Source organism: Podarcis raffonei, chromosome 13, assembly GCF_027172205.1.
Source record: "Podarcis raffonei isolate rPodRaf1 chromosome 13, rPodRaf1.pri, whole genome shotgun sequence".
Lineage (NCBI taxonomy): Eukaryota > Metazoa > Chordata > Lepidosauria > Squamata > Lacertidae > Podarcis > Podarcis raffonei.
Genome location: NC_070614.1, coordinates 14,599,328 through 14,614,012, shown reverse-complemented (window position 1 = coordinate 14,614,012; position 14,685 = coordinate 14,599,328). Strand labels below are relative to the sequence as shown.

Here is a 14,685-nt window from a genome sequence, read left to right as displayed (position 1 = left end):
AAAAAAAGACATCTCTCTCTTTTTCCCCTCTCCTTTCTGTTCTGCTGTTTTCTTCCCTCTCGGGGTTTTTCTTTCTGTCTCTCTCTCTTTCTCCTCTGCCCCCGAAAAGAAGAAAAACCCTTTTCCATGTGGAGCATAAAAAGGCCACCCCAGAGCATCCCGTCTTAAGGGTGATATTTAAGAAGACCGCGAACAAGGACTGCCTCGGTTTTTTACGCGCGCTCGCGCGCTCCTCTTTTCTCCTCTCCAACTAAAGGGGGATCCTCTGCTTCTTTTCAAGTTTCTTCTTCTTGCCTCTTCTTCTGCTGCTGCTTCCTCGCCCCTCCTTCCACCTCGTCTGTGGTTGTTTTGTTTCGGTTCCCCCAAATTATCACCCTTTATTTCTCCTCGCCAGGTCGCCCGGCCCACCCGTCACCATTTCTACCCCGGGGAGGCAGCGCGTCCAGCCCCTGCAGCGGCTGAGCCTCGGGCGCAAAACTTTGGTGGCCGCGGCCATCGGGGTGGTGATGATCCTGGTCTTGGTGGTCCTCATCCCGGTGCTGGTCAATTCGGTGGGCATCGACGGGCACTACGAGATGCTGGGCACGTGCCGCATGGTCTGCGACCCCTACCTGGCCAAGACCACCAGCGCCAGCGCCATCCGGACCGAGGCGGGAGAGACCCTCGCCAGCAGCGGCCACGCCGGGCTCCCCGCGCCCTCCACGCTGGTGCAAGGGCCGCAAGGCAAGCCCGGGAGGCCGGGGAAACCCGGGCCGCCGGGGCCTCCGGGTGAACCGGGCCCACCGGGGGCCATGGGGCCCCCGGGGGAGAAAGGGGACCCCGGGAAACCGGGCCCCCCTGGCTTGCCCGGGCCGGGCCTGGGCAACGGGGCCATCAGCACGGCCACCTACACCACGGTGCCCCGCGTGGCTTTTTACGCAGGCCTCAAGAACCCGCACGAGGGCTACGAGATCCTTAAATTCGACGACGTGGTGACCAACCTGGGCAACAACTACGAGGCCACCACGGGCAAGTTCACGTGCAACATCCCCGGCACCTATTTCTTCACCTACCACGTCTTGATGCGCGGAGGCGACGGCACCAGCATGTGGGCGGACCTGTGCAAGAACGGACAGGTAGGGAAGAGGGCTGGGGGTCTCTCCTCGGGGTCCTGATGGGGGTGGAGGGAAGAATCATGCGCTCCCATATTATGCAGTGTTTTAGGGCAAGAAGACGCCCCTCCGCAGATTATGCTTGTAGAAATGAAATTGGACTGTCTACCCAATAGCCCCAAATACCAGCACCAACCGTGGCTCAGTTCTGCGTTGGAAGAGGGCTCAGAATATTTCGATCCCGTTCCCAAAACTTAATGCTAGGATTGTGGAGTTGGGTCATCCAGCCCAACCCCCTACAATGCAGGGATGCCAACTATATCATCCATGATCCATATCATCCAAGTAAAGGAGGGTTCACCTCTTGTTGGGAGTCTGGCGCACTGTTGAACGGTGTCAGAAAGTTCTTCCCGGTGCTAAGTCTGAATCTCCTTTCTTGTAACTGGATTCTGTCATTCTTCAGATATTCAGCTGATCAAATAATATAAATAATCAGGGACATGGAAGTGGTTCAATAAAGAGCCGAGTGCTTCGAGACCAAAAAGTTAATTCAGTTACACTTATTTTATTTTATTTTTAAAATGGTTCTTTTCGTTTGCCCTTTACTTGCTAAGATAACCCTTTGTATGCTAGGAAACCTGCAAGGTACCCTTAACTTATCCAGGTGTGCATGTGCGATGAGGAAAGGAGCAGTCCACTTTTCCCAGAGTTTGGAATAGTGTGTTGTCCATATCCATTTCAATGTTTTGTAGAAGTCTAATATCTATCTATCTATACACACACATATGGGAGTTATAGAATAATAGACCTGCAATGTGGTGGCAGGGACCCTGAAGGTCACCTAGTTCAGCAGCAATGCAGGACTCGAACCCAGAACCCTGAGATTAAGAGTCTCATGTGACATACTCTCAAGTAGATACATAGGATTGTGTTATTTGTTCACTAGCAACCCCAGCTGTGGAGGGGATGTTTCCTATAGGCTTACAGACCTTCTGAGATAACTGCACTTTCATGGTGGGGAGGGGGTGCTTTTTCAAAAATGCCACCGCACTCCGATTAAGTTAAGGAGGGGTGGTCCGTGATACACATCCTTACCCACCCTCTCCAGACGCTTCCCAGCTCCTCTTCTCAGGGAAGAATGGTACCCCAGAGCATCTTGCCACTCCCCCCCACCCCAACCTCTAATGCACAGATATAGATAATTTTCATCCTTCAATATTTAAGCAGCAGTTTGTGGCTCGGTTTCCTTCCTTACGTCGTCGTCCCCCCCCCCCCCCCAAAAAAAAACCTCATCTGAAAAGTCTGCAAACTCTAGATGGGGAAATCTTACGCCACTGTATAATGTGTTAAGTCTTTCAGCTGCCACAAGACTCTTCCTTGTCTGTGCTGCGACAGACTAAGGACTCCTGCCCTCTGGAAATTCTTCCTTTAAGGAAGATTCCTCTTACATACACTCCCCCAATAATCTGCAAATAAGAGGGATGGAAAAGGAAAGGAAAGAGGTCATTGTCAAGAACCCTTCAACTCTCCTATAGGACCCCGGCTCTTCCTCAAGCTTCCTGGGAGGCAGAACTGATGCTTACTCAGAAGTAAGGCTCATCCGGATCTTAACTCCCAGGCAAGTGTGCACTGGATCGTACAGCGAGATCCTGTGCATTCCTACTCAGGCAGAAATCCCACAGAGATCAAAGAGACACTACCCTCCCCCCCTGGGTTGCAGCTTCAGTCAATTTCACTGAGCAAAGAAGAAATCCCTTAGAAAGAATTTTCCCCCTTACTGACCCTGGGAACTCACTGCATTTCGTTCTTAATATTTGATACGTATGTCTCTTTAATTTTAAAAGAGGAAGATGAATGCAGCTTGGGACATAAAGCTCAGGAATCAGTTGATATGTGTCCCTTATGATTAATTTTATTTTAAAGAGAGAAAATCCTTTGGGGATATTTGGAAGTCTTCCCCTACTTCCTAGGATATTTTGAAGGGAGTCTGGGTTGTGCAGATTTTTTATTTTATTTTTTAAAAATATATGCATACACTTAACTTTGACTTAAGATGATGGAAAGTAAAATGCAGATTGGGCTGGCCCCACCCCGCCCCCGCCTCCCTCATCAGCTCCTTCTTAATCAAACCATCCCTTTTGTGATAGCACTAGTTAATCCTGCCAGAGGGAGAGCAGGGAAGGATTCTTGACGCTTTCTAATTGAATTTCATAATTAAGACCGGCCTCCGCAGAAACTGCTTTTCATGTTGCATCCAGTTACAGATCCATCTCTGTCTCTTTTTGTTCATATGCCTCCTCCCCTCAGTAATCACTCAGCAGTGCTTAACAAAAAAACAAAAAAAAAAAAACAGGGATGCCACCACATACACAAAAGCCCACCTTCGTACTCTGAAAACAAAATTTAAAACCCCCCAAAATTAATCCAGAAAAAAGGGTCACAGACCTTAGTTGTGTGCTCACAATTGCTAGTTGGAGTATGAGTTTGAGACGCCACTTCGCCCATAGGTATGCATTGAAAAGGTGGAGAAAATTCCCCTTTTGCCATCTTGATTGTGAGCTACGAAGGGTAACTAATCTGTAATACGATCTTGAGTATATATTTGTGTGTGCTTTAAAAGCAGCTGCTACTTATCCCTATTTTATTCTTATTTGTCTATATTTATTTATTTGGATAAATAAGAATACAATAGGGATAAATAGCAGCTGCTTTTAAGGCAGCTATGTGCAGTACACAAAAATATATCCATATTTATCCATATTTTTGGATAAATAACTTTGCTGCTATTTATTCGTCTTTTCAAGTTTCCACAGGGGGGACAGATCAGGAGGAGTTTCTTCAAGCCAAATGTTAGCGATAGTCTTATATATACAGCTTGAAAACAAGCTGTTAAAACACACAAGGTGTGATATTCAGAAAGGGCGGGGGTCTAATATTCAGTCAGTGCATAATACTTGCTGCTTTGGCCTCCCAAAATGTTGCTGGTATTCCACTTAGACAAATGTGCCAAATTGCCCAAAATGGTTTGCGAGTTCTTTCCTCTCCCACAAGAGGAGTATGTAATGTAGAACCAAACTTAACTATACACACACAGCGATGATTTATATTAAGGCACGCACTAGGAAAGAAAGACACCTTGCCCAGTCTCGGATCTCGAACCTTCAATAACGTCAATGCTCAGCCCTGGACTAAGTGCCTCTGAACATGTGTCAAATGGAGTTCTCATGCTGCTGAGTAATCACAACCCAAACACACACACAGTGTCACACAAATGGGAGAGGCTGTTGTTGTAGGAACATAGAGATGGCTGCCTTTGTTGTTGTTTAGTCGTTTAGTCGTGTCCGACTCTTCTTGACCCCGTGGACCAGAGCACGCCAGGCCCTCCTGTCTTCCACTGCCGCCCGCAGTTTGGTCAAACTCATACTGGTAGCTTCGAGAACACTGTCCAGCCATTTCGTCCTTGGTCATCCCCTTCTCCTTGTGCCCTCCATCTTTCCCAACATCAGGGAAAGATGTTGGGAAGATGTTTTCCAGGGAATCTTCTCTTCTCGTGAGGTGGCCAAAGTATTGGAGCCTCAGCTTCAGGATCTGTCCTTCCAGTGAGCACTCAGGGCTGATTTCCTTCAGAATGGAGAGGTTTGATCTTCTTGCAGTCCAAGGGACTGATGTTGAGCTTCAGACCATATTTTGCGCTCTCCTCTTTCACCCTCATTAAAAGGGTGCACCAAGGTCCACCAAGCTCAGTAAGGGCCGCACTGATTGGCAGTATCTTTCCAGATGTTACCAGGAGATGTCAGGAATTGAACCTGGAACCTAAATACCTGTAAATACCAGTTGCTGGGGGGAAAGCGCAGGAGAGGACTATTGTCCCTCTGGCGCTGCTGGTGGACTCAGGCGTCTGCATTGAAACAGGACATTTGGCTCCTAGGCCTTCTTATGCTGTCATCCGGCTGCTCCCATGCCTAGACAGGTCCAGATCTTGGCTGTGAAAAGTTTCTGCATGTCTGAAGCAAAATAATAATAATAATAATAATAATAATAATAATAATAATAATAATAATAATTTATTTATACCCCGCCCATCTGGCTGGGTTTTCCCAGCCACTCTGGGCAGCTTCCAACAAAACACTAAAATATAATAACCTATTAAACATTAAAAGCTTCCCTAAAAGGTGTCAAGGCTGAGGTTTAGAAGCTCTGCCCCTCTCAACCTTGGATATGAATTTCATGAGTACAGGTGGCCATAAAACTTCACGGAATCGCATAGTTGGAAGGAACCTCTCTGAGAGTCATCCAGTTCAACCCCCTGCAGTTCAATGATCTTCTGAACCCCCAGCCCTGAGATGACCAAGCCTCATGCTCCATCTATTGAAGAAGCTGTCCCAGGCCGCCCTAAAACTTGTGGGAGGCTTGTAGCCACTGGCAACCCGATGGCAGTACCGGACGGGTGTGGCTGGCTTCCTTTCAGAATAATAGAATTGTAAAGGGACCCCTAGAGTAATGTTTGATGTATTACGGTATTTTAATATTTTGTTGGAAGCCGCCCAGAGTGGCTGGGGTAGCCCAGCCAGATGGGTGGGGTATAAATTATTTTTTTTTATTATTATTATTATTATTATTATTATTATTATTATTATTATTATTATGTAGCCCAACCCCTGGACGTCATGGTTCTCCATACAGTGCTATTCAATACAGTGGTACCTCGGTTTACAGACGCTTCAGGTTACAGACTCCGCTAGCCTGGAAGTAGTACCTTGGGTTAAGAACTTTACCTCAGGATGAGAAATTGCGCCATGGCGTCAGCAGGAGGCCCCATTAGCTAAAGTGGTACCTCAGGTTAAGAACAGTTTCAGGTTAAGAACAGACCTCCAGAACGAATTAAGTTCTTAACCTGAGGTACCACTGTGTATCCTTCTTATGTCAAGGTGACAAGGCAGGGAGAAGAGAAGGCTCCATCTTGGCTGCTCCCTGCCCAGTGAGGTCTTGTTAAAAGGCAGCCATGCGGACTTTTAAGAGTTTTTCCGCTACGGTGTTCTCTGAGATGTTCTGTCTCGTTTCAAGGGGCCTTTTAACTATCCTTTGCTGATTTGTTTCCAGAAGGGCAGCTGCGTTGGTTTGTCGCAGCACAAAGCAGCAAAGAGTCTTGGGGGTGCCTTAAATATGAAGGCTGTGTATGCGCCGTATTTAACGCATGTGGCTTTCTCTCAAGAATCTCGGGAACTGTAGTTTGTGAAGGGTGATTTGAGTGGATTTCGTAGAATTGTAGCATTGGAAGGGACCCCGGGGGGTCATCTAATCCCGTCCCCTGCAATGCAGGAATCTTTTGCCCAACATGGGAGTCGAACCCATGACCTGAGATTCAGATTTGATTCCTTGTATTTCTGCTCTGCTTTTCACTCAGAGGAATCTCGAAGCAGCTTACAAGCAATAAGTGATATGAACATAGCAAAGCGTGTAATAGAACATCACCAACACAGCATAGCTGATATAAAATAACTAGCAAATCGTCAACGAAACAATTGCAATCCCTAAAACCCTGTTCACGAAACAGCAGCTGAAATGTAAGCTAAACATCACAATTACAGAAAAAGCTGTGTTATGTGATTCACAATAAAAGCATTTATAATCTATAAAACAGTATTAACAAAATAACAACTAACAAAAATAAGCTAAGCACTGGGGTTGTGGGAACTGTAGTTCCCAAGATTCTTTGTGGGGCGTCATGTGCTTTACATGTATGGTGTGCGCACAGCCATACATGTGCATGATGTGTTATCCTGAAAAAAAATTTGGGCCAGAGGTGTGCTTGATATACTTTACTTCAGTCACAAAAGATGGCTTCCAAGGCTTCAGCAGTGGGGAAAATGATCTCCAGTCCTAAGAGTGTTAGGGAAAGTGATGAAAAATATGCACTCTTCACATGCTCAGAGCACTCTCCTCACTATGGCGTTCTGAGCCCTAGCATTCAAAACAGGTTTTTGTGCCCAAATTTAAGGCCCAAGGAATTTTCAAGGATTTATGAGGGTTCGTTGCCTTCTTGCTGGGTTTGGTCCCCATAAACAGAGGTTTAGACCTCATATCCCAGCATCTACAGTGGGGCAATCAAATCGCATGCTCCAGGAATGTAAGCAACACAAGATGCGCGAAGGCTTCTTTGTGCATGGCACTCGCTCATTTCCCTATTCATTCCCCTTGCATACACAGAAAAGGTAGCATTTCAAGCAGGGGTGGTGCTGTGAGTTAAACCACAGAGTCTAAGACTTGCTGATCAGAAGGTCGGCGGTTCGAATCCCCGCGATGGGGTGAGCTCCCGTTGCTCGGTCCCTGCTCCTGCCAACCTAGCAATTTGAAAGCATGCCAGTGCAAGTAGATAAATAGGTACCACTCTGGCAGGAAGGTAAACGGCGTTTCCGTGTGCTGCTCTGGTTCGCCAGAAGCGGCTTAGTCATGCTGGTCACTTGACCCGGAAGCTGTACGCCGGCTCCCTCTGCCAGTAAAGCGAGATGAGCGCCGCAACCCCAGAGTCGGCCATGACTGGACCTAATGGTCAGGGGTCCCTTTCCCTTTACCTTAAGGGAAAAATCAGGAGGTAAGATAAGGTTTTCAAGTTTACGGAATCCTTTAGACATTGCCTCAGCCTCCAAGCAAACCCTGTGTGTCAGCCACAAAGCCGTGGTTCCAGATCGGGTGGGGGGTACCTGTGGCCCCCTAGATGTTGCCGGACATTTCCCATGCGCTCCAACCAGCAAAGTATTCAGTGGTCAGGGATAGTGAGGGTTGGCTGCAGGCTCCTGTGTAGCAGAGGATTCTGGGAATCACAGGGGAGCAAAGCATCTGTGAGAACTACTCACTGTGAGAATGAATACTCCCAGGGGTCAGCAAACTTTTTCAGCAGGGGGCCGGTCTACTGTCCCTCAGACCTTGTGGGGGGCCGGACTATATTTTGGAAAAAAAGTGAACGAATTCCTATGCCCCACAAATAACCCAGAGATGCACTTTAAATAAAAGGACACATTCTACTCACGTAAAAACATGGTGATTCCCGGACCATCCGCGGGCCGGATTGAGAAGGCGTTTGAGCCGGATCTGACCCCCGGGCCTTAGTTTGCCTGCCCATACTTTCGAATACCAGGGTCATGCGGCAGTGGCTTCATGAGAGATCTCATGAGATCTCGCCAGAAGCCACAGTTGCGCAACCCTGTTGGGGGGTTGATGTCTCATGGGATTCCGCCGCCCAAGGCGGCCGATTCAGTCCGCCTCATGGGAGGGCCGGCCGGACAGTCAGTCCTTTCTCCCAGGAAGCTCTGGGAATTGTAGCATAAAGTCCCTTCCCACATACTCAGAAGGACTGGCCTACCATATTTTGAAGGGAAATAATACATAATAGCTAAGATACAGGCGGGCGGCTCTCTGTAAAGTCTAAATTTGCCTAAATTTTGTCCTTTGTCAGAGTGCCATATGACCAAAGTCCGCCCCTGCTGTTTGTCCCCCATATGTTATATAATAGTACAGTGGTACCTCAGGTTACATACGCTTCAGGTTACATACGCTTCAGGTTACAGACTCCACTAACCCAGAAATAGTACCTCGGCTTAAGAACTTTGCTTCAGGATGAGAACAGAAATTGTGCTCCAGCGCCGCGGCAGCAGCAGGAGGCCCCATTAGCTAAAGTGGTGCTTCAAGTTAAGAACAGTTTCAGGTTAAGAACAGACCTCAGGAACGAATTAAGTACTTAACCTGAGGTACCACTGTATACTGTCACCATAGTTAGCAGCCATTGATAGCTTTCTCCTCCATGAATGTGTCGAATGCCCTTTTAAAGTAATCAAAGGTATGTCTAGACGTTCCAGATATAAAACAGAAAAGAGAGGGGGATTATGGGGCTGTTTTTGTTTTTGTTATGTATTTTAGGTTTTTATATTGTGATTTTAACTTGTGGACCGCCCCAAGTCTTGCATGTATAGGGCGGAAAGGAATAATAATAATAATAATAATAATAATAATAATAATAATAATGCTGTCAGTTAGGGAGGGAAGAAATCTTGGATGGTTGAGGGTGGCAGAACTGGAGGAGTGAAGGTCATAATCAGGTATATAACTGGGAAATAAGAACAAAAAGATGAGGAAAGGGGAGTTTTCCTTTGGGGGGGGGACAAAAGGGGCAGAGTCTTTCTCCATACTGTCCTACCTGTTTTATCATCAGCCTCACCTTGGGAGATGCTGCAATACCTGTTGATGCTGTGTTGCAAAAGATGCTCTTTGAGAATAGTCTTATTACCTTTTTTACTCCCCTCCACAATGCACAGTGTCACCGAAACCCACCCCCTTCTCTTGGAGGAAAATGAGAGAGAGAGAGAGAGAGAGAAATAGACAAGGAAAGAAAACAGCATGTGATTTTAAAGCACAGATTCTCAACTTTTAATGGGGATGCTCTGTCACACCTTGAATGTCACACCTGATTTTTTTCTCAGTGTCAAGCACTAGAGAGAGATGGGGAGGGTAGTTAAGGATCTTTCTCTCTCTCTCTGTCTGTATATATATGTGAGTCATTTTGTAGATATGGAAAGTCTAAAAGGCCGGCGGGCTCTGTGACTTTAAATATTTAATAACTTCCCAATCAGCAAATGTATTTTTCTCCTCCCTCTCTTCTCAATTTCCCCCTCGTCTATTTGCATTTCGAAGGCTCAGTTGTGCACCCCAGAAGACAAAAGGAAAACCCAGCAGTCGTTGCCTATAGGGCAGAAGAATCATTTGCTATAGAAACCTTCCCTTCCGCCTCCCAGGTCTCTGCCTGGGGTTTCTTAGGTCAGGAGAGCTAAACAGCTTTCGGCTAACTGCTCAGATGACAGTGTATTTTCCCAAGCAGATCCCTGGTGCTTGGGATGCAAACAGGAACCGTTCCAAGAGACAAGGGCAGGAGACATTCCTTCATCTCCTTATCATCTTGGCAACAGGGTTGCCAGCTAACTGGAAAAAGTGACCCGGTCTGGCTTACTCTTGCACCCTTAAAAGCTGCTTGATGTGCAGAAGTCAGAAACCTAGGCTTTTTGCTGGTACAGAGATCAGCATGTTGTTGTTTAGTCGTTTAGTCGTGTCCGACTCTTCGTGACCCCATGGACCAGAGCACGCCAGGCACTCCTGTCTTCCACTGCCTCCCGCAGTTTAGTCAAACTCATGCTGGTAGCTTTGAGAACACTATCCACCTATCTCGTCCTCTGTCGTCCCCTTCTCCTTGTGCCCTCCATCTTTCCCAACATCAGGGTCTTTTCCAGGGAGCCTTCTCTTCTCATGAGGTGGCCAAAGTATTGGAGCCTCAGCTTCACGATCTGCCCTTCCAGTGAGCACTCAGGGCTGATTTCCTTCAGAATGGAGAGGTTTGATCTTCTTGCAGTCCATGGGACTCTCAAGAGTCTCCTCCTCCTCAAAAGCATCAATTCTTCGGCATCAAGAATTAGCATAGTAGCATAGTCACCTGCTAATACAAACAGATCGAGCTGCTTTCAAAAAGCATAGGGGCAGGACCCTGTTCAAAAGCTGGCAACCCTTCTCAGCGACAGCCTCGTGAACAAGATGCTTAGCTAGGAATGGTAGGAAGGAGAGTTCTTGTGGGTGCAAAATAACGTAGCATTTCTTCCTGTTGTCGCTCGGTGTGCTTAAAACTACTGACGTCACAGGAATGCTTACAACAACCTAGTAAGGTAGGCCAAGCATTTTTCATCTGGGGAGGTGGGACTCAAAGATAGTATATGACTGGTTTAGTTTATGGCTCAGCCTCTAACAGAAACTCACGGCTTGGACAGCGGCAGGTGTAATGCTTTCTATATACATAAAAAACCCAGCTTTTGGCTGCCACCCAAACTCCTGTTAAAGGCATAAAGGTAAAGGTAAAGGGACCCCTGACCATTAGGTCCAGTCGTGGCCGACTCTGGGGTTGCGGCGCTCATCTCGCTTTATTGGCCGAGGGAGCCGGCGTACAGCTTCCGGGTCATGTGGCCAGCATGACTAAGCTGCTTCTGGTGAACCAGAGCAGCGCACGGAAACACCGTTTACCTTCCCGCCGGAGCGGCACCTATTTATTTACTTGCACTTTGATGTGCTTTCGAACTGCTAGGTTGGCAGGAGCAAGGACCGAGCAACGGGAGCTCACCCTGTCACAGGGATTCGAACCGCCAACCTTCTGATCAGCAAGTCCTAGGCTGTGTGGTTTAACCCACAGCGCCACCCGCGTCCTGTTAAAGGCATAAGAACACCCTAAACTAATTCTTTTTGGTCAGTTGGCAATCATAGCACTGAACCTAGGATTTCCTTGTCATTTTCTTAACCATTTAACGAGCTTCCTTGGCTAAGGAGTATCTATACATTTCAGCAAGCATTCACATTGTACAAAGCCTAGATACGGCTTAAGCTCTAATGACTTTGCCTTCTCTGTTAGGGGTTGCCAACTTCTGAATAATTTGTTTCTGTAGGTGTATCTTCAGCAGCAGCAGATATGTCTAGAAATCAGCAGGTGATAATACTGATCTCCATGCTGCGAAATCACACCCAGGCATTTCCTCCCCATCAGTTGGCAGCCTGGTCTCTTGTTGTCCCACCCCGCCACCCCCAAGACATCATACAATAATTCCTTTGGTTTGAAGCTCAAGCTGTTGGAAACAAAAGGTGTTTTGATGGCAAAGAAGCAGTGAATAGGTTGTGTGTGTTTTAAAAGACGTTTTAGTGCCCGTTGCAGTCTCTATCTACGGGAGGGCAATAAGAATGTTTTCAGAACTCAGTTCATCATAAAAGTAGGTTTAATATAAAGGGGTTTGCTGCCTGGGACCCACAGAACAAAATCTCTTACTATTATTGGACCAACTTCTCTGCATAAATGAGCAGATGCTTCAGACAGTCAGATCTCAACACCATGAAAATACAGCCCTCTTGGGATTGTACTAGTTCATTCTGCAGATGTCTGAACACATACATAAACACACTTTCCTGCATATAGAAAACCAACAACCCTCAGTGTTCAGGAACAGCTCTAGGATAGACCTGTCACGGTAGTTTTCTGTGGATGAAGCAATCCAAAGGAGAAAGCTGTCCTATGCGATTCCTACCTTGCCGCACCGACCATATAGATTGCTTCTCAATTGCAGCAATTGGGTCTAATTATTTCATCCACCGAAGCCGGTAAACACACAGAAACTACAAAACTGATCTGGGCTGAAGCTGATTCGAGAGCAATTATACTGTCATGTTTCGCCCCGATGAAATAATCATTTTCGCGCATTTTGTATCGTTCCCCTTGGTTGTGTGAGCCGTGTCACTTGGAACAGGAGCTTTAACCGTGTTGCAGAGTGCACAGATCAGAAGGAGTCAGCCTGATGAACCTGGAAAGCCGAGAGAGCAAGGAAAAATGACGGCTGCCTAGATAGAAAGCCAAACTATCTAATGTGGAAACCTGATGTTTGTGGGAATAGCTATTACCCACAGATCAGGGTTTTTTAAAAAAAGGTCCCTTGGCAGCTCCTGAGCTTTTAGCAACCACTTTGATCTGCTTGAATTGAGAAGGGACATTTTTCATGGCATAAAACAGGTGCGGGGGGGGGGGGCTTTGGGACTCCAGATGTGGCAGAACTACAACTCCCATCAGCCCCAGCTTGCATGGCCAGAGCTGATGGGAGTTGTAGCTCAGCCAACTATGGATAGCCAAAGGTTCTCCATACCTGGCAGAGAGTTAAGGCTGGGTGTTATGTACTGAAGTTCTCACCCTGGGCTGGCAGGGGGATACTGTAGATAGTTATGCAAATAAGGGATTGAAAGTGACATTCAGTGATTGGATAGTTTTAGAAAATTGTTACAGTTACGTTGTACTGGAGCTCTATATAAGCAGGCTGACTGAATGCTTCAGTTCAGTTCTGGCCTGGCCTGTGAATAAACAAGAGCTGTTTGAAGAATCGCTGTGTCGTCTGATATGTTCACCCACAACTTAACACTGACCATTTGCCGATGCTTGCTGCACAAGAGATGGGGTTGATTAAAAAAAAAGTTGGTAACTCCAGAGATGGCAGTTGGTATTGCTATCATTATTATGATTACAGTCATACCTTGGGTTACAGACGCTTCAGGTCATGCGTTTTCGGGTTGCGTACTGTACCGAACCCAAAAGTACTGGAACAGGTTACTTCCGGGTTTTGCCGCTCACGCATGCGCAGAACCACTAAATTGCGCTTTGTGCATGCGCAGAAGCGCCGAATTGTGACCTGCACATGCACAGATGTGGCGCTGTGGGTTGCGAATGCTGCAGGTTGCGAACGTGCGTCCCACACGGATCACGTTCGCAACCCGAGCGTCCACTGTATTTAGATCTCAGAGTGGCTCACAACTTTTAAAGGACGAGAAAGAATGAAGTTAATATTATTAGAAATACGAATTTGGAGAACTGCTAAACAGGTGATATAATGAAATTCAGTTAGAGGGGATTTGAGGAAGTCAGTTATCAATGTAATGACATTAGGAGTTGGAAGTAATATTTCTTTTTTATGTGTTTTTCTTTGTTTTTATGTATTGTGATGTTTTTCTTTTCTTTTGTATCTTTTTTATGTGATAAGTGTGAAAACCAATAAAAAAAATTTTGGGAACAAAAATAAAGTACAAGAAAGAAACACAAAATATATAATTGAAACAAAAACAAACCCATAACCCCCTTCCAACAGCACGTTTGAAAAAGGGTATCAGATGTCAGTCAGCCTAGTTGAAGAGGAACATTTTTACCTAAAGGTGTATAATGAACGTGCCAGGCAAGATTCCCTGGAGAGAGCATTCCATAAACGAGGAGCCACTGCAGAAAAGGCCCCGTTCTCATGTTGCCACCCTCTGTCCCTCTTGTGGAGGAGGCTCATGAAGAAGGGCCTCACAAGATGATCTCAAGGTCCAAGTAGGTACATATGGAGAGAGGTGGACCTTGAGGTATTGTGTCCTGAGCTATTTCTTTGCCTGGTCTTCACCCAAAGGCCCCAGGCCAGGTTAAAACACAGTATTAAAAACAGCTAAAAATGACTTAAAGGTAAAGGGACCCCTGACCGTTAGGTCCAGTCGTGACCGACTCTGGGATTGCGGCGCTCATCTCGTTTTATTGGCTGAGGGAGCTGGCGTACAGCTTCCAGGTCATGTGGCCAGCATGACTAAGCCACTTCTGGGGAACCAGAGCAGCACACGGAAACGCCGTTTACTTTCCCGCCAGAGCGGTACCTATTTATCTACTTGCACTTGGACGTGCTTTCAAACTGCTAGGTTGGCAGGAGCTGGGGCCGAGCAACGGGAGCTCACCCCGTCACGGGGATTCTGATCGGCAAGTCCTAGGCTCTGTGGTTTAACCCACAGCGCCACCAAAAATACACCCCAAGTGTCAAAAGCCAGAGTAAAGATCTGTGTCTTCAGCATTCACCAGAAGCTATATAAAGATGCTGGATTGATCTGAGGCTACAACAGTGACAGGAAAACACTTTGTGCATGCTCTGTTGTACTCCCCACCCACAATGTTCCAGGCCTTGATGAAGCTTACAGAAATCTTACAGAGCTGGATGTACAGAAAATCTTTCCACGGGCAGCA

The 14,685-nt window shown here is 46.7% G+C and overlaps 1 protein-coding gene across 1 annotated transcript in view; it reads left to right on the top strand.

The window, feature by feature from the left end:
- The first annotated feature begins 256 nt into the window (after nt 1-256).
- Nucleotides 257-14,685, top strand: part of C1QL1 (complement C1q like 1) — a 52,540-nt gene continuing 38,111 nt past the window's right edge. The window contains exon 1 of the mRNA XM_053362734.1: nt 257-1,115. Coding sequence (XP_053218709.1) covers nt 507-1,115 — 609 coding nt within the window. The 5' untranslated portion in view covers nt 257-506. The remainder of the gene's footprint in view (nt 1,116-14,685) is intronic.